General features: G+C 43.8%; 1 protein-coding gene across 1 annotated transcript in view; it reads left to right on the forward strand.

Moving 5' to 3' along the window:
* OPN4 (opsin 4) overlaps nt 1-22,674 on the forward strand; it is a 1,042,115-nt gene that overhangs the window by 845,301 nt on the left and 174,140 nt on the right. The window contains exon 7 of the mRNA XM_085615055.1: nt 18,876-18,983. Within this exon, the coding sequence (XP_085471181.1) occupies nt 18,876-18,983 (108 nt within the window). The remainder of the gene's footprint in view (nt 1-18,875; nt 18,984-22,674) is intronic.

Below are 22,674 nucleotides of genomic sequence, written 5' to 3' on the forward strand. Positions count from 1 at the left end.
AAACACCTCTTTCGCTCAATGAAGAGACGGAACCAGCACTCCGTGGGTCTTCACTGTGGCTTCTTTTAATAAAGTTGAAGCGTTCTCAAAAAGACTATTCTGAGACAAAATTATTGGTCACCAAGGTGGTTTTTGTATGTCTTTATGAACTTTGGGTTTCATATAGAAAACAGGAATAACTAGATGTTCTTGCTTTACAAATTGATATTCATCCCAGCTCAGTGATTCCTGTGCCTTCCACATGCTCAGTCACTCATGGAATAGATCTTCTACTTTCTCATACTCTGTTATGGTGATTCTCTAGTCTCTATTATTGAGTTAATTGAATGCCTCTTTTTTGTAGAGTTCTCTTCCGCACAAAACAACATTCCCTCCCTTGTCCGAGGGCTTTACTACTATTCCTGGTTATATTTTGATCTTACTGATGACTCAGTGAATTTTCATTTTCCCTGGGTCAGCCAATCCTCTGTGACTTCCCATTTTCTAATATAATTTCTGCATGTCTCCCATGACAAGATGTCCAAATTCTCCCTCATCACTTAGGGTATATACCTTGACCGTGAACGAAAGGGGGTATGATCTTCTATCCCCAGGGCTAAGTTCATGGAGCTCCCTGCTGATTCTTCAACTAGATGCTCATCGTCTTGTTGGTCCTCATTCTCATTCTGTACATGCCACATTTCTTCTAAGACTGGTAAATCTGATGCAGTAAGGTTGGTCTGGTCTGATGGGAAGGGTATTGTCTCTCTCTCCTGAATAGACTCTATTGTACCTTTTGTCTTATGTAGTTTCATCAATTTCAGTTTTCTAACAAATCTGTATAGATCCATCCTACTATTCGCATAGATAAACTCATTTTTGTGGTAATATGATAGACCAAATTCTAAGATTGCCTTGTCTTCGCTAGTTAGCATAATTGAACTCAAATTGATGATCGTGTTGCTTTCTTCTATTGTTTGGGCTTCTGTTTCGCATTGGAGCGCATTGATCTCTCTATTGTTCCTCCTTGTGCTCCTCCTGTATCCCCAACCTCCTCTCCTTTGCTTCCTTTTCCTCTTGGTCTTCCTTGACCCCTCATTGTTTGGTGGTCCGTTCTTTGGTCCAGCTGTAAAAAATGCAAATTGTCTGTAACTGTAAGTTTCATGATGGTTGTTCCTTTTCTTATAGGGTCTTCTTCTTCCACCTCAGAACCAGTATCAGAGCTTATTTCAATTTGCAAGTTTTCTTGAGGGATGGTATATTCTGTAATGTCTGTCTCCTTACTGTATAGAATCGTTTGGCAAATGTAAATATTCGTCCGTTTTCACAGTGTAGTCGGTCTCGCAGGAATTAGGTTGCTTTTCTATACTTGATTTGTTTCTCATATTTCTCCAATCTATTTTTTAAGTCACTTTTGAACTTGGTTATCCTGACTTGATCTCCTTCCTTTACTAGGCCCTCATTCAATTCCTTCATTTTTCCAATCACTTCACATCTTTCAGTTTCTGCGTACTTAATCAAGATTTTGATCATATTACTCGAGATCTCTTCGCGGTTGTCTGCCAATTCTCTGAGAATCCCCGGATTAGGATTTTAGTACGTTGGTGTAATCATGATCCTTAGATCTCTGGATACTCTTCCCACTTGTATGTATTGGTTGAGGGATGCAACCTCCCACCATCGCGATATTTCTCTTTATTCAATTTTTCCAATTTTTGTAACTTTCCGCCAATGTCATTATCAGTTGTTTGCCTAAAAGTCCCGGTGCTGTTACTCAATCCCTTAGAGGAAGTGGATTCCACAAATAATTTTGAGCCTCCTGCTCTCGAGCCGCACATTCATTATTACTCATTCTTGCTTCACTCCGCCGGTGAGCTCCCTCGCTGTTCCACCACTATTTCTCTCTCCTTTTCCATTTGCAGAGCTAGTAGCTTCACACCCGGCTCCCACTGCTCCAACGCTTGCCTCCTTACTATAGTTTGAGTGCTCCATCATTGGCGAGAATCCTCCAATTCCCGTGAATACTCTCTCTCCCCCCTTCGGCAGCTCCTTCGACGGGGATGTGGGGACTCCTCTGTCTTGAAGCTTCTCCTACTTTACGTTTGGTAGTTACTGGCGTGCTTTCTTAGCGCCGGTGGTGCCGGTGTATGAGATGTCCGCCACATCTCTAAGTATTGCATAAAAACACCTCTTTCATCCAATGAAGAGACGGAACCAGCACTCTGTGGGTTTTCACTGTGGCGTCTTTTAATAAAGTGTTACAATCATCTACTTGTTCTGGACGACAAGCCCCATTTTCTTTTACATTGAAATAGACACATATCTTCATGGTACATTGTCATAGAAAGAAGAACATTTGTGTTTCAATTCGAGACATACTGCATAGGGCGAATAGTGGCGCCATCTTGGAACATTTAATTTTGCGATATTTCACATTAATCTGTATCTCCTCAATATATTTCATCACCATTTTAAATACAATTCAGATGGACAATTCCAATTAAATAAGTAAATAAAATGAATAAGATATCCCACAAAGAAAGTTCCTATTGGTGAACAAAACATACAATTCGCAATTGAAAGTACTTTAGCGCTCTTTCATCTCACAATATTGTATATCATTTAGGAAACATTTCAGTTGCCAAATCCCATTGCAAAAAAACCCAGAGACTTTCTCATTTACAAGCAGTGCATTTAATTTGGGATTTTAAAGTGCTTTTGTGCTTTTAGTTCCACAGCTGCCATTTCCCACCTGAAGTTTCTAAGTAGACCCTACAGTACTCGTACCTGTTACCTAAAGCGCCAGTGCCAATTTGTTTTTAAAGTGCTAGTGCTAATTATGTTTCTTAGAGGCACATGCATCAATATTGGCTGTTGCGATTCCTTAATTGCGATTTTTAAGGAATCGCAGTTAAGGAATCGCAAAAGCCTATGCATGTAGAAATCGCTGGAAAAATAGCGATTTCTAAACATTCTGTAATTGCGACTCCCAAATTGCGAGTCGCAATTAAGGAATACCTCCCCATTCATTCCTATGGGCCAAGAGGCCCATACGAATCAATGGGAAGACATTCTCAAGTTGCGATTCTCAATTAGAGAATCGCAAATTGAGAATGCATTTTCAAGGGTGCAAGGGTGTCAAGACGACACCCCGTTGCACCCCTGAAATCGATCTGCGCACAAATGATGCGCACACACATGTCCAAAGGACATGTGTGTGTGTAACCTACGACTTTGAAAAATGCACTTTAGTGCATTTTTAAAAGTTTTTGCTATTTACCATGTGGTATGATTCCACGGTAAATAGCTGGCCCAAATAGCGAAATCGCTATTTTTAAAGGCATCTTGCATTGCAGTTAAGGAATCGCAATTTGCGATTCCTTAAATGCAATCGCAATTTAAGAAATCACAAAAATTTGCGATTTCTTAAATTGCGAGTGGCAAGTTGTTTCATGCATCGCAAAAGCTATTTTTGAGATCGCAAACAGCCGATTTTTGCGATTCACTCCGTTTGCGATCGCAAAAAGCTTTGATGCATGTGCCTGTTAGTGACTTAAAGTGCTACCGTCAACAAAAGTGCGAGTGCTTATTAACCTTGTCCTCTTTAAAATCTAACTTGGCTATCTTGATAAATGTGCAGACTCTAAAACAGGTTTCAATCGAGGCATGTAAATAATTCCTCATCCACATGAAACCTATTCGGTTCTTTGCTGTCCAATTCAAGGATGTAGTATGTTTCTAACTTTCTTCACGCCTTTTCGCTGTCTCCACCTCTTCTTTTTCTGGGTACCTGTGCTATGCAGCTATATTGCATCAATGACAAATCACTTTGATGTTCCTTCTCAAAATGCCTAGCCACATGGTAGCTCCAGTCCTTATCAATTATGGCTCTTCTGCGCTGCAAGATCCTCTTATGTACTGGCAGTGTGGCGCTGCCCTCATAAACTTTATCACAGGAACATTTTGAAGTATACACTACAAAGCTTGTTTTACAGGTTAACAATCCTCTTATTTTCACAGTTTTGTTAAAAACTGTCTTAAAAGATGAGATATTCTCCCCATGCTGACATGCCTTGCACTTCAGACATTTTCTGAAAACCTTCTTTTTGCTGGAGCCAAGTTTGTGGCATTGTACTTCTTAGATAGTCACTCCTAACAATATAATCCTTCACTGATTTTGAATTTTTATATTTATAAGGAACAAGGAGACCCTAGGAGTCAGAAGGGACCAAGGGTGTAAACATTATTATAAAGGAACAGTGGTCCCATTCAATTCGAGTAAATTAAAGTGCCACAATTAGTTCAATGAAAAATTGGGTTTTATGTTTAAAGACAATGCAAAGAATAACTAAAAAATTACTGTAAATAGTGAGAAAAGTAAAACAGTGAGTGAGTTGGTGGCAGGGTAATAGGAAATCAGCCGATTTCCGGTACCCAGGCAAGTGATTTTAAAAGGTGACTTTTTGTGCTCAAGGGTAATTGTTATAAAAAAGTCAATAAAACATTTCATACTCCGACATTTCAATCTGGTAATACATTGGAGTTTAGAAATGATTGTCGACGACGTTTCGATCCCGTAACAAGTAGTGGGATCTCTTCAGGACAAGGAATTGATAATGAATTGCCTGGGAGAGAGCAGTGAGAGGATGACCCAATAAAATAGTAACTGTTGCGCAGCCGCGCCAGCTTAAACTAGACGATCCTAGTGTTGTAGTTCGGAATGCGGTGTAGGCGAGAATTAGAGCCAGAGATAGAAGATGAAGCGCCCCGTCAGAAACTGTCACAACCGAGGCTCGATGGATATAACAATTCCGTGTGGGCAGATAGGTGAGCCAGGGGAGCGGCAAGGAATAAGGTGGGATCGGTCCAAAATTGGCGAATCAGGTCTGAGTAGAACCGATAGGAATTCCGAGGCAGCCCGGTCGGGCTTGTCGATGGGTTCGGAAACCTACATTCGTGGGGCGGTAGTCCGGGAATCGAGCGAAGGAAATTGTAAATTAGCTACGATGCAAGCCGCATATACCACGAGGACCTGGGGAGCTTGCGAGGATCAGGCTAAGCGTCAGGGTACGGGCCCGTACCCTGACGCTTAGCCTGATCCTCGCAAGCTCCCCAGGTCCTCGTGGTATATGCGGCTTGCATCGTAGCTAATTTACAATTTCCTTCGCTCGATTCCCGGACTACCGCCCCACGAATGTAGGTTTCCGAACCCATCGACAAGCCCGACCGGGCTGCCTCGGAATTCCTATCGGTTCTACTCAGACCTGATTCGCCAATTTTGGACCGATCCCACCTTATTCCTTGCCGCTCCCCTGGCTCACCTATCTGCCCACACGGAATTGTTATATCCATCGAGCCTCGGTTGTGACAGTTTCTGACGGGGCGCTTCATCTTCTATCTCTGGCTCTAATTCTCGCCTACACCGCATTCCGAACTACAACACTAGGATCGTCTAGTTTAAGCTGGCGCGGCTGCGCAACAGTTACTATTTTATTGGGTCATCCTCTCACTGCTCTCTCCCAGGCAATTCATTATCAATTCCTTGTCCTGAAGAGATCCCACTACTTGTTACGGGATCGAAACGTCGTCGACAATCATTTCTAAACTCCAATGTATTACCAGATTGAAATGTCGGAGTATGAAATGTTTTATTGACTTTTTTATAACAATTACCCTTGAGCACAAAAAGTCACCTTTTAAAATCACTTGCCTGGGTACCGGAAATCGGCTGATTTCCTATTACCCTGCCACCAACTCACTCACTGTTTTACTTTTCTCACTATTTACAGTAATTTTTTAGTTATTCTTTGCATTGTCTTTAAACATAAAACCCAATTTTTCATTGAACTAATTGTGGCACTTTAATTTACTCGAATTGAATGGGACCACTGTTCCTTTGAATTTTTATATGTTATCTCTGGATATTTCTTTATCTGATGTCCTATTGTCGGATCCTCCCTAATAAGGTGCAAATGCTTTTTAAAATTTGTCTTACTTCCTGGTGTTGTATGTTGGTATAAACCTATGTGTTATTCCCTTTTCTTTTTTTCCTCTTCACTGCTGTTTTAGATGGTTCAAACAATACACTCTCTCTGCTCAATGTACTTTGAGGCCGTTTCTAAAACTGATAGTGGATAACCCCTCTGTAGACAAATTACATTTAATTTCCTTTTGCACTTTGTCATAGTCTTCTAAGGTACTACAGGCTCTCCTCGCCCTATAGAATTCTCCAAATGGAATGCTTCTACTAAGGGTGTTGGATGAGAGCTTCTGGCGTGCAAAATTGTATTGACCGCCGTGGGTTTTCTAAAGACCGCGGTTTCCAGTTTATCCCCTCTCACCTGTACCCTTATATCCAAGAAGTCAATGGATGCCTTGCTGTAGTGTCCTACAAAGTTTAAATTCAAATCATTCTTGTTCAAATCACTGATAAATTGGTCTACATCTTTTTCCGTGCACTGCCACAACACGAAAACATCATCAATGAATCTTAGCCAAATTAAAATATTTTCTGTCCATTGTTCCAATGTCAGCCCCTCGAGCTCCTGCTCCTCCCACCAGCCTAGATGTAAAGTGGCGTAACTGGGGCTGAAACAGGTGCCCATCGCAGTCCCTTGTTCTTGTTAGAACAGTTCCTTCCCAAACAGAAAACTATTTTCCGTAAAGCACCATTCCATCATTTCAAGCAGCATTGTGTTATGTCCTACAAATCTCATGGGATTCATTCTTAGAAAATGTTCAGTTGCCCTAAACCATCTTTGTGCCTAACACTCGTATACAGAGTAGAAATGTCAAGAGTCACCAGCACCATACTTTGATCCCATTTAACATCATAGATGTGTTTAAGAAAGTCTGCTGTGTCTTTTATATATGATGGAAGGGTTTTGACAATCGGATTTAAAAAGAAATTAATGTACTTTGAAACATTCTCAAAAAGACTGTTCTAAGCCAAAAGTATTGACCTCCCGGGTGGAATTGTATGTCCTTATGAACTTTGGTTATCAAATAGAAAACAGGAATAACTGGATGTTCTTGCTTTACAAATCAATATTCATCCCAGCTCAGTAATTCCTGTTCCTTCCACATGCTCAGTCTCTCATGGAATATATCTTTTACTCTCTCTTACTCTGTTATTGTGATTCTCTTGTAACAGTCTCTGTTATTGAGTTGATTGAATATATATATTCACTGTAAAAACAAAGGTTAAAGGGATGTTATAGTCAGTTGAAAATGTCAGTTAAAACATACTGTTTCAAACTAACAAAACAACTGAAGTTCACACGTTATAGTTATATCAAGTAACTATACCCCACACACTAAAGTAACTATAACTCACACCCTTGCCAAGCACTGCTGATTACCTCCCATGTTTCATCCTTCATGACATGTTCGATGACATTGTTTAGAAGATCAACACCACTTCTGTAAAGAGATCATTAATGACAACACAGTGTATGGGTGGGCGAGAATTATAGTTACCTCATATATTTCCATTTATTTAGCATTAAACTTTTACAATAAATAAAAAAAACACTTTAATACATTTCCCTTTTCTTTCCAGTACAGAAGGTGGCACATTTTTCTGCCTACTTGTGAAATGTTACAAGTATTAACTTTACACTTTTAAGTTTGGCAGCAACCCTTGGTTTCAGGCCAAAGTCTCTATGATATTAAAGTGTTCATGAACAATGGCTTACAATACTCACAATAGATACACATCACACGCCCTGAGGTTTATCAACAGTAAGAAATGAGCGGATGCTCACAAACACTTAAATGAAGAGCATAATTACACCACAGATTAAATAAATCCTAGTATTTTAATCAATTTGATGCTAGGGATCAGATAGAAGCTGTACAACAAGAGATATTTGGATTCCTTCAATCAAGTCACTACATCTGGGACATAAGAAGTGATGGCTGAAAATAATATTTTCCAGATCACCATCATATTTAGCACCTAAGTAGAACAAGGCACAGATGCAGTGATATTTAACCAATCTGGACTACTTTGATTGGGCATAGAAGATGCTCCATTCAAGTCCACCATCTGTGCATTTGCACCTGTACAGGCTACAGCAGAAGTGGAGGATACAGCACCATCCTCATCCTCCACAGTATGACATGGCTGATCAAAACTAACCTCACCACCTCCAACCTTTCAAGCGCTTTTGAGCTCAGGCTTTATCAAGTAATTATATGTGTGGTTTTTAAGGTTAAGCATGTGTTGTTGGTTCATGAGCTGAGGCTGCACATTAACTTTGTTTTTTTTATTTTAATTAAGCTTCTACTTTGTTAAAGGCAAAGCCACAATAGATTAGCCAATCTAAAATCCCTTTCAACTTTAATTTATTTATTGTATAAAACATGAGTTGTCATTAATTGCTGGTAACAGTCAGCCCGCTGTGTGTTTTAAGAGATTCATCTGTTAATCATAATAGAGATTAAAGGTAGAAGGTTTGAATTATAATTTTTGCGTTAATTATGGTCACGTCAGCCATATAGATTTTATTCCAATTATAGCCTCCAAAAATTCAATCGACTACAAATACTAAGACCCATTGGCTGAAAATAGGAAAGATATGGCAATTGTGACCATGCTATCATATAACACATACACACACACACAAACACACATATGCGCACACACACACACACACACACATATATCACAGTGATGGTAGCCACTGTTTAGTTATAGTCAGAGTTTCCATAGGACGAGCATTTTTTTGTTTTGCTGATTCGACGAATCTTCAAAAACATCAAAAAGAAAAACTTAATCTAGCTCAGCTCCTACCTGCAATGTTTTTGGTGATCGATCAAGTGGGGGGAAAAAAAAACAGGAGTTTCCTCATGCAATTTCCATAGGAAAAATTAGACACTTATAAGGAATAAACGGCTGAACAGAATTACACCAAATTTAGCAGAAAGCTAGATATTTATTCAGAAAGCATGCTTTTAGAGATTTAGTGTAAATCCATTAAGCTGTTTTCAAGAAATTAAACTTTAAAAAATAGAAATATGGTGGGGTCCATACAGGGTCCATTTCTCACCCTCCCTCATTGAACTGAAATAAGGGCTTCAGCTCTATAGACACAACAGACGTCTTTGAAAACCTGCTTGCCTTTCCCACAGCAAGCCAAACAGAGGTGCCAGGCTGTGCTTCATAATTTTAGATATATTGCAAAGTCTTGTTATACAAAGGCATCCTCAGGAAAAATGAAGGTAAAGAGCCCCTGACCTATCCCACCTGTGGTCCCACAACTAAACCTCTTACCTCACATATCCACTGCAGACACACAGTCCGAATCCAGTCAAGCCTAGCTCAGCATTATATGATCACATAACAGAGTGCTTCAGCTCTGCCTGGCACTAAGGCATTTTCCATATGAAAGTATGGAAACATGCAAACTCTCACCTAGAGTACTCAGATACCCAAGTCAGCATCACTCCCAAGAAGTGTAATGTCAAATGTTGTCCTGTAAACATATTCAGACTATGGGCATTATTTTGAGTTTGGCAGGCGGCTTTTACTGCTAAAGTATGGCAGATCTACTGTCCACCATATTGCAAGTGCCACATGGTGCAACAGACCTGCCAATTTGGGAACAAAAATGTGTAAGAAGGGGGTATGGTTCTGGAGGCAGTGGGGCTTTATGCTAAGAACTTCCCAATAGAAGAAAAACAAAAGGTTGTTGAGGCTGATGTTTGTGCTTTGGGGTGTTTTCACACCCCTTAATGGACATAGGCTGTAAGCAGCCTCAAAAGATGAGCTGGTAATCCACTCTCTCCATTGGTTTTCAGCTCATATTGCCTGCCACCAGGTGATTTTGGTGCCTCACTGGGTGACCATGTGAAGGGAGCTAAAATCATGTGATTCTCGGTGGCACTGTGTGAGTTTTCAGATCTGGTGCAATGCACTTATAAGATGGTGGATGTGACATCTGCCATGTTTGTGAAAGAGTATCCTATCCACCAAACTGTGAATAGGGCCCACAGCAAAATCATATAAAGATTGTACTGATCTCAGTTCTGTCAAGTATCTTCCATACGCATGTATCTCTACCATAAATCATATGAAAGTTACTCTTCTACAAACCATCAATCAATCAATCAATGACATTTATAGAGCGCACTACTTACCCGTAGGGTCTCAAGGCGCTTTGGTGGGTGGGGTGCCGTTACTGCTCGAACAGCCAGGTCTTGAGCTTCTTCCTGAAGGAGAGGTGGTCTTGGGTCAAGCGCAGGTCGGTCGGGAGGGAGTTCCAGGCCTTGGCGGCCAGGTAGGAGAAGGACCTTCCTCCTGTTGTCGCTCTTCGGATGCGGGGGACGGCGGCGAGGGCGTGGCTGGCTGATCGGAGGTGGCATTTGGGAGCGTAGAAGTTGACTCGGTTGTTGAGGTAGCTCGGGCCTTGATCGTGAAGGGCTTTGTGTGCGTGGGTGAGGAGACGGAAGGTGATTCTTTTGTTGACGGGGAGCCAATGCAGGTCTCTCAGATGTCCGGAGATGTGGCTGTTACGTGGGATGTCGAGGATGAGTCTGGCTGAGGCGTTCTGGATCCGCTGGAGTCTCTGCTGGAGCTTGGCGGTGGTTCCGGCGTAGAGGGCGTTGCCGTAGTCCAGTCGGCTGGTGACGAGGGCCTGGGTGACCGTCTTCCTGGTCTCCGTGGGGATCCACCAGAAGATCTTCCGTAGCATGCGCAGGATGTTGAAGCACGACGAGGAGACGGTGTTGACTTGTCTGGTCATGGAGAGGGAGGAGTCCAGGATGAAGCCCAGGTTGCGTGCGTGGTCCGTCGGTTTGGGTGCGGTGCCCAGGGCGGGGGGCCACCAGGAGTCGTCCCATGCGGAGCCCAGGATGAGGACCTCCGTCTTGTCTGAGTTCAGTTTAAGGCGGCTGGTCGTCATCCACTCGGCTACATCTTTCATCCCATCGTGCAGGTTGGCTCTGGCGGCGGCGGGGTCGTTGGTCAGGGAGAGGATCAGCTGGGTGTCGTCGGCGTAGGAGATTATGTTGAGGTTGTGTTGGCGTGCGATGGCCGCGAGGGGGCTCATGTAGACGTTGAAGAGGGTGGGGCTCAGCGAGGATCCTTGAGGGACGCCGCAGATGACTTCGGTGGCCTCTGACTTGTACGGTGGTAGGCGGACTCTCTGTGTTCTTCCGTCGAGGAAGGAGACGATCCAATCCAGTGCCTTCTCCTGGATTCCGATGTTGCTGAGGCGCTGCACTAGGGTGCGGTGGCAGACCGTGTCGAAAGCCGCGGAGAGGTCTAGGAGGATGAGGGCCGCTGTTTCTCCATTGTCCATCAGGGCTCGGATGTCGTCGGTGGCGGCGATGAGGACGGTCTCTGTGCTGTGGTTGGCTCGGAAGCCAGACTGTGAGGGGTCGAGGGACCTATTCGTCTCGAGGAAGGCGGCCAGCTGTTTGTTAACGGTCTTCTCGATGACTTTGGCTGGAAACGGGAGGAGCGAGATGGGGCGGTAGTTCTTGAGATCGGTGGGGTCCGCTGTAGGTTTCTTGAGTAGAGCGCTGAGTTCGGCGTGCTTCCAGCTCTCAGGGAAGGTGGCGGTGTCGAAGGAGGTGTTGATAATGTCCCGCAGGTGGGGTGCGATGACAGCGTCGGCCTTGTTGAAAACATGCTGAGGGCAGGGGTCGGTCGGAGATCCGGAGTGGACGGAGTTCATCATGCGGACGGTGTCTTCGGTGCTGATCGGAGTCCAGGCGCGGAGGGTGGTGGTGGGCGGCGTTGCTGTGGTCGTGGCGTGCGTCGGTTGACAGCTGAAGCTGTTGTGTATGTCCGCGATCTTGTTGTGGAAGTAGGAGGCGAGGGAGTTGCAGAGGTCTTGCGATGGGGTGATGTCGTTGTTTCCGGCGTTGGGGTTGGAGAGCTCTTTCACGATGTTGAAGAGTTCCTTGCAGTTGTGTGCGTTGTTGTCCAGCCGGTCCTTGAATGCAGTTTTCTTTCCGGCGCGGATCAGTTGGTGGTGCTTCCGGGTGGCAATCTTGAGGGTGGTCATGTTGTCTGGTGTTGGTTCCCTTCTCCAGACTTTCTCGAGGGCTCGGCAGATCTTCTTGGAGCTCTTGAGTTCGTCGGTGAACCATGGGGCTTTCTTGCTGGCGGGTCTGCTGGGCGGGGTCCTCAGAGGGGCGAGTTCGTCCGCGCAGTTGCTGATCCACTTCGTGAGGTTGTCGGCGGCCTGGCTGGGGTTCGCTGAGCTGGTAGGCGGGTACTGGCTCAGGGAAGCGGCGAGCTGGTCGGCTGTGATCTTGTTCCAGCTTCTACGAGCAACCCGTCGTTGGTGGTGGTGGATCGTCGTTCTTTTGAAGGTGAAGTGGACGCAGCTGTGGTCCGTCCAGTGGAGTCCTGTGGCGTGGCTGAAGGCGATGTCTTTGCTGGATGAGAAGATGGCGTCGAGTGTGTGTCCGGCGAGGTGGGTGGGGGTGGACACCAGTTGCTTGAGTCCGAGGTTGGCGAGGTTGTCGAGCAGGGTGGTGGTGTTGCGGTCGTTGTTGTTCTCCAGGTGGAAGTTGAGGTCCCCCAGGAGGATGTAGTCAGCGGAGGGGAGAGCGTGCGGGTTGATGAAGTCGGCGATGTCCTCGCTGAATTGTGTGCGTGGTCCCGGGGGTCGGTAGATCAGGGTACCTCTGAGGGTGGTCTTCGGGTCGGTGTGTATCTGGAAGTGCAGGTGTTCGGCGGTCGTTAAGGTGTCGTCGGTGCTGGTCGTGATGCGGATGGTGTTCCTGTGGATGACGGCGATGCCTCCTCCCATCTGGTTGGCGGTGCGGTCCCTCCGGGTGATCTTGTATCCCTCTGGGATGGCGATGGCGATGTCGGGCGCTGAAGAGGCGTTCATCCAGGTCTCCGTGAGGAAGGCGACGTCAGGGGCTGTGGTGTCGAGGAGGTTCCAGAGTTCGATGGCGTGTCTGTGGATGGAGCGGGTGTTGAGCAGGATGCACTTGAGGTGGTGGCTGCTGGTGTTCGGCTTGGCGGGCGCTGGTGTGGGGCAGGTCCGGATGCAGGTGAACTTGCAGGTGAGGCAGCTGAAGGGTCCGTGGGTGCGTCTCGGGGTGGCTTGGTGGCATCCTGGGAATCGGCCGGTGTTGAGTGCGTTGAGGGTGGCGGCGGTGTACGTCAGGCGGGTGGGCCGGGGTCCTCGAGGGCCAGGGGTCCTAGCCCTGGGCGCGGTCCAGGCTCGGACGGGCGCAGACGGGCTTACCTTTGGCGCGCCTTTGGCGCACAATCGGCGTGCCCGCTGCGCGTGACCGCTGCGCGTTCGCACGGTCGCCATATATGGCGAAGTGCGAGGGGGGGCGGAGCAGCTGGGAGGCGGGAGCGGGGAGGGTACAGAATGAAGAAAGGGGCGGGGTTAGCGGCGGTGGCGGGAAGCGGGGAGGGATGAGACAGGGGCAGACAAGGAACAAATCCGGCAAAAAGGCAACAGGGGGGGACAAAATAACAATATACAGCAAGATACAATTACACAAAACAGCGGTACAATTCAGGAAGCGAGCACAGACCATGCCGCTCGATGGCAGGGGGCGTGGTCACGCGGCGGCAGCCGGAGCTCAGAGGCAGGCAGGCGGGGAGGCACACGCAGCAGCTGGTGGCCGTGCGGCGTGGGGGGTGTCCTAGACTAGGTCACACTCACCTGCGTCGCACGGTCGCCATATATGGCCAAGTGCGAGGGGGGGCGGAGCAGCTGGGAGGCGGGAGCGGGGAGGGTACAGAATGAAGAAAGGGGCGGGGTTAGCGGCGGAGGCGGGAAGCGGGGAGGGATGAGACAGGGGCAGACAAGGAACAAATCCGGCAAAAAGGCAACAGGGGGGGACAAAATAACAATATACAGCAAGATACAATTACACAAAACAGCGGTACAATTCAGGAAGCGAGCACAGACCACGCCGCTCGATGGCAGGGGGTGTGGTCACGCGGCGGCAGCCGGAGCTCAGAGGCAGGCAGGCGGGGAGGCACACGCAGCAGCTGGTGGCCGTGCGGCGTGGGGGGTGTCCTAGACTAGGTCACCATGTGGCACAACTTTCCATTTTGTACACCAAACATAGTAACTGTTTGAAAAAGGAAGAGGAGGATGTGCTGAGACATGGGGCAGTCTTGGTCAATAAGAACAAACAAGAAAAAAGCTACGAGCTCACTGATTTTTTGGAAGCAGGAACTCTGAAAAGACAAGTAATGTCCATAATATCTGAATAAATTCAGACTACTGCTTATGCTTGCTTTTCAAAGAAGTGCTGTGAAACAGGATGATGGCACACGCTATGAGGGGAACAAGTCTTGAGTAATGCTTCTATTTTGAAATCATAAGTACTTACATTGGTAAAAATTGAAATAAGTACTTTTTGGGAGTACGTCAGAGGATAGTTATATTTTTCAAAAAGATGTAAAAAATATATTAATACATAATGAGCACAGACATAATGCTAAATTGCCTTGTGTCCTGGTCACCAACAGGTTGCCCAGGTTGATTAACAGAGTTGAAGGTTGAAATCTCGTCTTCATGGAACATTTATGCATCAATTAACATGAAGAACAGGGAGACTCTTTTTAGTTTTCATAACAGAAATGATGTTACGGGGTTATTATTTGAATGAAGGGACTCCATTCATTAGATGAGGTTGCATTAGATTGGATTACATGAATATTTGTGAACATGTAAAGCGATACACAGGGTCTGATGATGATCCCAGGGCATTGTACGCTGGCCGCTCCCATAGAATGCACCAGCACTCATCTCACTCCACTCTTAACAGGGCATCCTCTAATTGAGATAGGATCCCCTGACAGCATCCGGACCCAGTCTAATCAAGAATCAGGCCTCACAGCCCCTAATGTTGCGCTGAATACCAATATACGACAAATGTCGTGCACCATTTCTATACTATCTTGGAACATTGCTGGATTGAGGAATAGGGGCGACGTTCCGGATTGGAATAATTTTATAGAAAATTTTATAAAATTTTTGGGATATATGTACCTTCCAGGAAATCTGGTCCATAGAGCCGCTGTACCACCTTGGATACCTAAATTATTACATCCCAGCCACCCAGTGTGTTATAGGCCACCTCATAGATCCAGGTTTTCCCCTCAAAATGCAATGATATTCTCGCAATTATGGTGGAGTTTCGGCCGTATGGAATTTGTGTTGTAAATGTATATACTAGAGGCCTGAGTTGGGGGCGGAGATCTGAAACCATCAATGCTTTAGGCGGGCTCTTAGACACTCTCCCAGGGGAAGTTGGAGCTGTAGATGCTGGAGATCTAAATACAACATTTGAACCGCTTGATAGTGAGGACACTTACCTAGCAAGGGAGGAGGATGAACACTGGGGTGTCCCATTTTTGCAATTACATCCGATCAAACTTTGGACTGAGGCTGCTATTCAATTAAAAGCTCCCTGTCTGGAGTATGGTATAAGGGCTGCCAACGGTTGATCCACCTCTGACAGACTAGGGTCAAACACTTTTAACAACGGTTACTATTCTTCTACATTGACTATTTGCTAGTCAGCTTGAACCAATGGCACACCCTTAAGGATATGGCCGTTCAGGCACGCATAGAGAGCGATCATGATCCACTCTGCTCACGGTTCATATTCAGGGACTTTAGTGTACCAGCACAATCGGTTAGTCTACCCATTACTAGTGATCTTTTAGTCTCAAACAATATGCACCGATTTAAATGGCCTAGAGTCCGAGCATGTAATGAAACACTATCCATCATAAGTAGCGAGCTTGAGAGTACAGTAAGATTGATTGAGACACGCCATCCCTCGCATAAATCGGCCAAAGAACCCACACAGCTGCACAACTTATTGTTTCTAAAAATACGTGGGCATTTTCAAAAACAGAGTAAAGCTGGGGCGAAAGACAACATGCACAAACATCATTGGTACAATCATGAATGTAGACGTGCCTGTAAAGTCCTTGGTGAAGCAATTAAGTCAGGTGCTGTGGCTAGAGGGCGTACTGCCAGGACTACCTACAAGAATGTTATTTACTGCACAAAGCATCTTGGGATGAGGACAGATGGCAGGAATTAAAATATGCTTGCGATAGAAACAACTCCAAGCGGTTTTGGAATGTGGTTAAATGGGGCAGGGGTGGAATAGCACAGCCATCGGAAAATCACGTCGACCCTGATGTATGGGTTAGCCATTTTGCCACCCAATATGCCGAAGATGAAGCAGATGATAAACTATCATTCCCGATCTATCCCTTCCCTGCTGGCAGGATATTTAATGAGGCAGATGTCAGTGGTGCACTTAGCGCTCTAACAGGTGGGAGAGCACCCGGGTTAGATTGTATCCCTGCCGACATTTCTTGCATGATAGACCGAAATGGTCCAACTACATACTATTGCTCGCTAACGCCATAGCCCAAGGAGCACCTATTCCGGCTACCTGGTGGGGGGCGGAGATAATTCCCATATATAAAAAAGGAGACAAATCCATACCTGGTAACTATAGGCCAATAAGCCTTAGAGATTCCATACAGAAAGTAGTGACCAGGCTTGTTTTGGCGAAGGTCCAGGCTTGGATGGAGGCTAATTCCACCCTCAACCCTCTCCAGGAAGGCTTCAGGGGCCATATTAGCACAATTGACCAGGTCTTCCATTTTGTTCTTATATACTGGCAGGCAAGCACTCTCAGCAAAGGCAGCATGTATGCTGCCTTTGTCGACCTCAAATCCGCCTTCGTCCTGGTCTCACGGAACAAATTGTGGGAGGTTTTGAAGGAGATGGGGATGCCACTTGATTTACGCTCCTTGATAGTCCGCCTCCATGAGGATAATTATGTACAAATACGTTGGGGGTGGCAGGAAATAAGACCGATCCTTTTCCTGTGCGAAAGTGTGTTCACCAAGGATGTGTGTTGGCTCCCACATTGTTTTCTCTTTTCATAAATGGAGTCACAAACTTCCTTGATGCGACCCACACTGATGTTCCTGTCTTAGCTGGAAGAAAAATCCCAATTTTAATGTTTGCGGATGACACGCTGATAATCTCCAAAACACCGAGTGGATTGCAGCGTGCCCTCCATCGCTATGAAGAGTTCTGTCTCCTGAGGGGTCCGCTAAGACAAAGTTTATGGCATGCAATCAGCACAGATCATTTAGAGGGGAAATTATGATGGATGGGCTACCCCTGGAGCAGGTTGATGCCTTTGACTATCTGGGCATCAAACTACAGAAAGACATGAGGTGGAAGTCACATATCGAAGTTATGGCATTAAAGCACCGGAAGTTTTCTGGTACTCTTAGAAAGGAATTTAAAACCTCTCTGACAAAGCCCCTTAGCCTGACACTTAAAATTTAGAACAGCAAAATGGTCCTCTATGGGGCCGAGCTGTGGGGCCTAGAGAACCTGACCCAGCTAACAGTAGCCGAGAATGCGTTTTTGCGCACAATCACTAGTCTGCCACAGAGTACACCCACCCTCCCCCTAAGGAATGACCTAGGCAGGAAAGCCCTGATGGATTTAGCCAGACTATGGCCAATTCTATTCTGGTGTAGAATATAGTGTACGCAGGAACTGGCAGTATACACAGAGGGCTTAAGGGATATCATTAATTTGGATCGCTTTCACAAAATTAGTTGGCTGAGACATTTGTGAATTCTGTTCAATAAAATGGGCCTATCGCACCTGTGTGATTCCCCTTTCCACCACAACGTTCCTATATATAAATAGCCTCAAAGAATCCTATTGGGAAAAGGTCGCACATGAAGAGTTTAGGCACTATGACCCTACTTCACTCTCGGGGCTCTTTCTTCAGATCAAACCATGCCAGAGTCTCGAGCCCTATTGGGATATTATTAAAAAGCCTTTGGATCGAAAACTCTAATTCCAATTTAGATCAGCATCTTGTCCCTGAAGTGCTTTTCATCCAAATGATCTTCCACTGGGGATAATAAATGTTCTGCATGCGCCAAATATATAGAATCATATGCGCATGTGCTTTTTGCCTGCCCTGCTGATGCTGGCTCGTGGAAGTCTTGGCTGGCCCAGCTCTGTAAGAACCTGGGCACAAGATCACACAACATAGCCCTGCACATTCTCTACTCTGATCCATCACCCAGGTACGCCATCCCAGTGGTTTACATTTTTTAGGGGGATGTGGCATATATGTTCCAAACAAATCAGGGCTGGTAAATGATCATGATGAAATTCTTCAATATTGTCTAGGTGCAAGTGAGCACATCAGGACTTGCAGCGCCCATTACGTCTGTCAAGGCGTTTGAGACTGCTTTGCATGTGTTGCCTTTTAACTTTGTTTTATCATGTTATGTCTAATATAATGATAGCTCTGATTGTTTCTTTGAACAAATGTTTTAACTTAGATTTTAATTTTTGTAGTCTTGATTTTCACATTTTGTTATCTGTAATGCTTTTATGACTTGCATAGTTGAATAAAGCTTCTCTGATTGATTGATTATCCTTTTGCTCTATGCTTTACGATGGCTTCAAATATCACATCTCTACTTGCATAGCTGAAGAGCACAAAAATATGTTCATGAGAGTTAGTGGATTCTGGACAATAAATGAAAATGCATCAAAGTGACATCTGGACAACAACTGACTTAACTGCATAAAACATTATTTTACCTGAAATGTACAATAACCCACTGAAAATCCCAGTACTAATTGGCCAAAGTCTCAAAGGTTTGATACTAGATGTTACTGTTACCACACTCAGCAGTGACTATATTGGTTGTTTTTTATAAAAGCAAATCATGGTAGCCTTATTCATAGGTGTGTTACACAAAATATTAACGGTGATCTTCAAATTCTAAAATCACATTTGTAAGGATAAAGTTTTGATAGTGTTTGATTGTATGTTTCACCTACGAGAAACTTACTCTGTTAATTATTGTTGTCCTCCAGGTATGCTCATGTGCTATCGCCCTACGTGAATTCTGTTCCTGCTGTCATCGCCAAGGCATCAGCTATCCACAATCCCATTATTTATGCCATCACTCATCCCAAATATAGGTAGGTCCTGATAATTTATTTGACTTGTTCAAAGTTGTTAGTTTTGGAAACTATTGGAGTTTGAATAGGGCAATGATGTCTATGAACACGTTGGGGGCCATCTCAAGAAAAAGTTGAAGTAATGTGAATTACTTACCTGTAGCATAGGACCTAATTTAGAGTTTGGCGGAGGGTTACTCCACTTCAAACATGACATTTATCCCATCCACCAAATTATAAGTGCATATAATGAACTCTCAGTCAGGCCCTTAGTTACTAGGCATAAGCATGCTCCTGTTCACCAATTGGAAATTTAGTAGTCAGAATGCTTAGAGGGTACTCTGTGTTCAGTAATTATATTTCTGGATTGTGCGAGGGGGTGTCAGTTATAAAGATTTGACATACATTCGATCCCTTAAGGTCCACTAACATTTGGTTTGCTTAGGAATTTGCCCCTTGTTCTTTGTCATTTATATGTAAGAAAGCTCTGAGCCCTTCTGTAAAGTCTTCTCTGGTTGGTGAATCTTTTATAGTTGCATGAGAGGTAAGAGGAAGTTAGCATACATTTCAAATCACAATAACAGTGTAACCAATTAGTCACACAATAAGGCCAGGATTGGTAAAAGAGATAAAAGAGTTTATTACAGACTCAAAAACAAGCTGATATAATTGAGTCTCTGAAGCATATTATAAAAATACAGCATAACTAGAATACATCTGAATCTTCTAATAAAGTTCAGTATAAACAACAAGAAACATATGAGAAACTCTGTAGCAGCTATGCAAAAGATAAGAAAGAGGTTCTGAAGATTAAATTGCAGAATTTGATTATCCTGCCTAATTTTTTGCAAATTTAAGAAATCTAGCTCACCCTACTCTAAACTAAATTTGGGGACACCTTAATTAATCTAACGTAAGCAAGGAACAGGTATCAGCATAATGGAGTCTTTCTCAAAGTACTCCAAATCTAAAGAATGTATAGCATGAAGCCACACAGTGAGAAGAATGTCTGCACCTCGCAAATTCCTAAGGGTCTCTGATCCTAACTAACAGTGCAACACCTAATAACACACAAGGTATTCAAGGAAACCCATGTCATCATCGCCTGTACATTTCCTGCTTCCATAGGAGCAATTGGCAACTTTTTATACTTCTCCCATGCTTCCAAATTTTGAACATTCAATCAACCTTGAGCATTCCCTTCTCCATCATGACAACTCATCTGCAACGTTGTTAGCTCATCTTCTTGTCAAACGTTTCCCCATCTATCTTACTATTGCTGCAACAAACAATGCCTGTTTACTAACTAATAAGGCCTTGGGTCTGCACCTGCAGAGGTCAGGAATATACAAACAAGCAATTCTCATGTTAATGGTTAGACATTGAAATTCCAAAAACTTAAGGGCTTTGGTCACACTAACTTAGCAAACATTAATGTGCACCTGACATTTGAATATATGTGAACATACAGTCATAATTCAATTCAGCAATATGAATACAGTCAGTCAGTCAGTCATAAGTCTTTATTTCGATTGTATCAATAATAAAAGACAAAAAGTTACAAAAACTTTTTTTAAAACAGGTCATATTAAAAGTCCATAATTTAAAAGAATATAAAAGTCAACGACCAACATTTAGAAGTAAAGGGCCCTCAGTTTATAAAACACATGATAATTAAAAAATATGAAAATATACAATAGTACATACATATATACACATACATAGACATATATATTTATATATATTGAAAAGCAATGGTGGCCATAAGACCACCAAAAATCGTATATCAAAATACTTTACACACTAAGTAACACACTGTCAGACACAGAAGTGTGTGTCAAAGCAAAAATAATACTACTATGCTGGTCCCATGCCCAAACTCTTTGTATAATTATTAATATAAAACCTGTCTAGAGTTATGGTCCCTCATATTTTTAGCGCAGATAACCCACATCCAGCTCAGAAATTTGGCAACTGCAATTACGATTGAATCCTGAGTATTAGTTTTCAAAATCCTTAATGCCTCCATGCATGATCTAGTGCCCATATTGAGGCAAACAGGTTTGAGACATTTTATCCTAGGATGCTTGTAAGCAGGGCATACAAACATTATATGGGCTATTGTTTTAGTCTGTGCTGGGTATGTAGAGCATTTATCATCCGACCTAGAGTCCCAGTATTTTTTAAATTCTTTTAATGGGAGGGAACCCACCCTAAATTGATGATACCGCTTCCTATGATAGGGTTTAGTGATCACCTCCCAATAAGTTTCAAGCTCGGTCTCATGTTTAAGTTCCAAAAAACGCCTAGACATAGTAGACCTTATTGTGGATGAAAAGCGCTTGATCTTAACCAAATTCCAGTATGCTGCTTTATACACTTTTTTAGGTGGAAATGGGTTATGGGCAGGATCCTTCCACAGGCTACTCATCCCCATATCAATCAGGATGGTTTTTAACTTATATATCCATGTAATTCCACGTGAACAGTCTGCCCCCCTTATTTCGTGCAGTGCTTTAGCATACAAGGACAACTCAGGGGTAGTCCAAAGCCTTCGCCAAAAAGCAACCGGCCGAAATCGCTTGGCAACCCAAATCCAGATATAAGGGCAATAATGGCATTGATTGCGGAAGGCCTATTAAAGATCTCATAAATTTGTTTTGTGCAACCGTAAGGGATGACAAATCCTCAAAGCCCCATAGCTCAGCACCATACAATACTGAGGAGCTGATTTTTGAATTATAAATCTTTAGGGCAGGGGCAATGGGCACTTTACATGAGTAATCATTGCTACATAAATGTGAACTTGTCTAAGTGTTACATCCTAACACATTCGTGTAACTGTGGCTATAAACTACATTTTCATGAGAAATCGTAAACAATAATAAGCACGTGTTATATGATTCTATTATTCTACCATGGATCATTTCAGAAATACATTTGAAATGCCGCCCTTTTATTATTATTATTAGACCACACTGTTTTTACATAATACCAGCGGCACATAGGCAACATCAATTTGAGACGTGTAAGAGTGAAGACAAAATTAAGCTGCTCCATATGTCTGTGACAGATGCTGCAACTTTGAATGTACAGAGCTATGCTTGTTCAACACTACTGCCTCTGTTGCTTCACATAATATTATGTTAAGTGTGCAAGTAAGAAACAATAACTCCTGTAGAATTAGCAAGATCTGAGGTTTATTTAATATTTCTTTTATGTCAATAACTTATGGACTTCAACAATATAACATATAACTAACAAAGTGCCCAAAACGCTTGTCATGAACAATTGGCCTTGCGAAACAACAAGCTCTGAACATTGTGAGCCATGACTAGGATTGCTAAAGCTACCAATGCATACATCCGCCACCATATATTGTCAATAATAGCAATAAACTGAGTTGGGGACCTGCAACAGATAACCACCTGATGATAGCCAGTGTTTTCTGCTGTACTCTGGGAGGTAAAGTAATCTCAGTTACAGAATAGTGATCGGGGAAAGTGCTTCCAGCTGAATTTGGAGCAGGAAACTCTAGAGTTTGCTGCTAGGCCTCTAGACTGGGGAAGCAAGCAAGGAAGTAGTTATTCTCAGGAAGAAATGTGATTCTTCCACTGCAGGACCTCTGGGTCACTGAATGTGCCCTGAACATGTACTGACAGTGGAGCTGGAGATTGTGTTGAATGAGGGGTCAGAGCACTTTGAAGCTAAC

Source organism: Triturus cristatus, chromosome 1_2 (assembly GCF_964204655.1).
Source record: "Triturus cristatus chromosome 1_2, aTriCri1.1, whole genome shotgun sequence".
Lineage (NCBI taxonomy): Eukaryota > Metazoa > Chordata > Amphibia > Caudata > Salamandridae > Triturus > Triturus cristatus.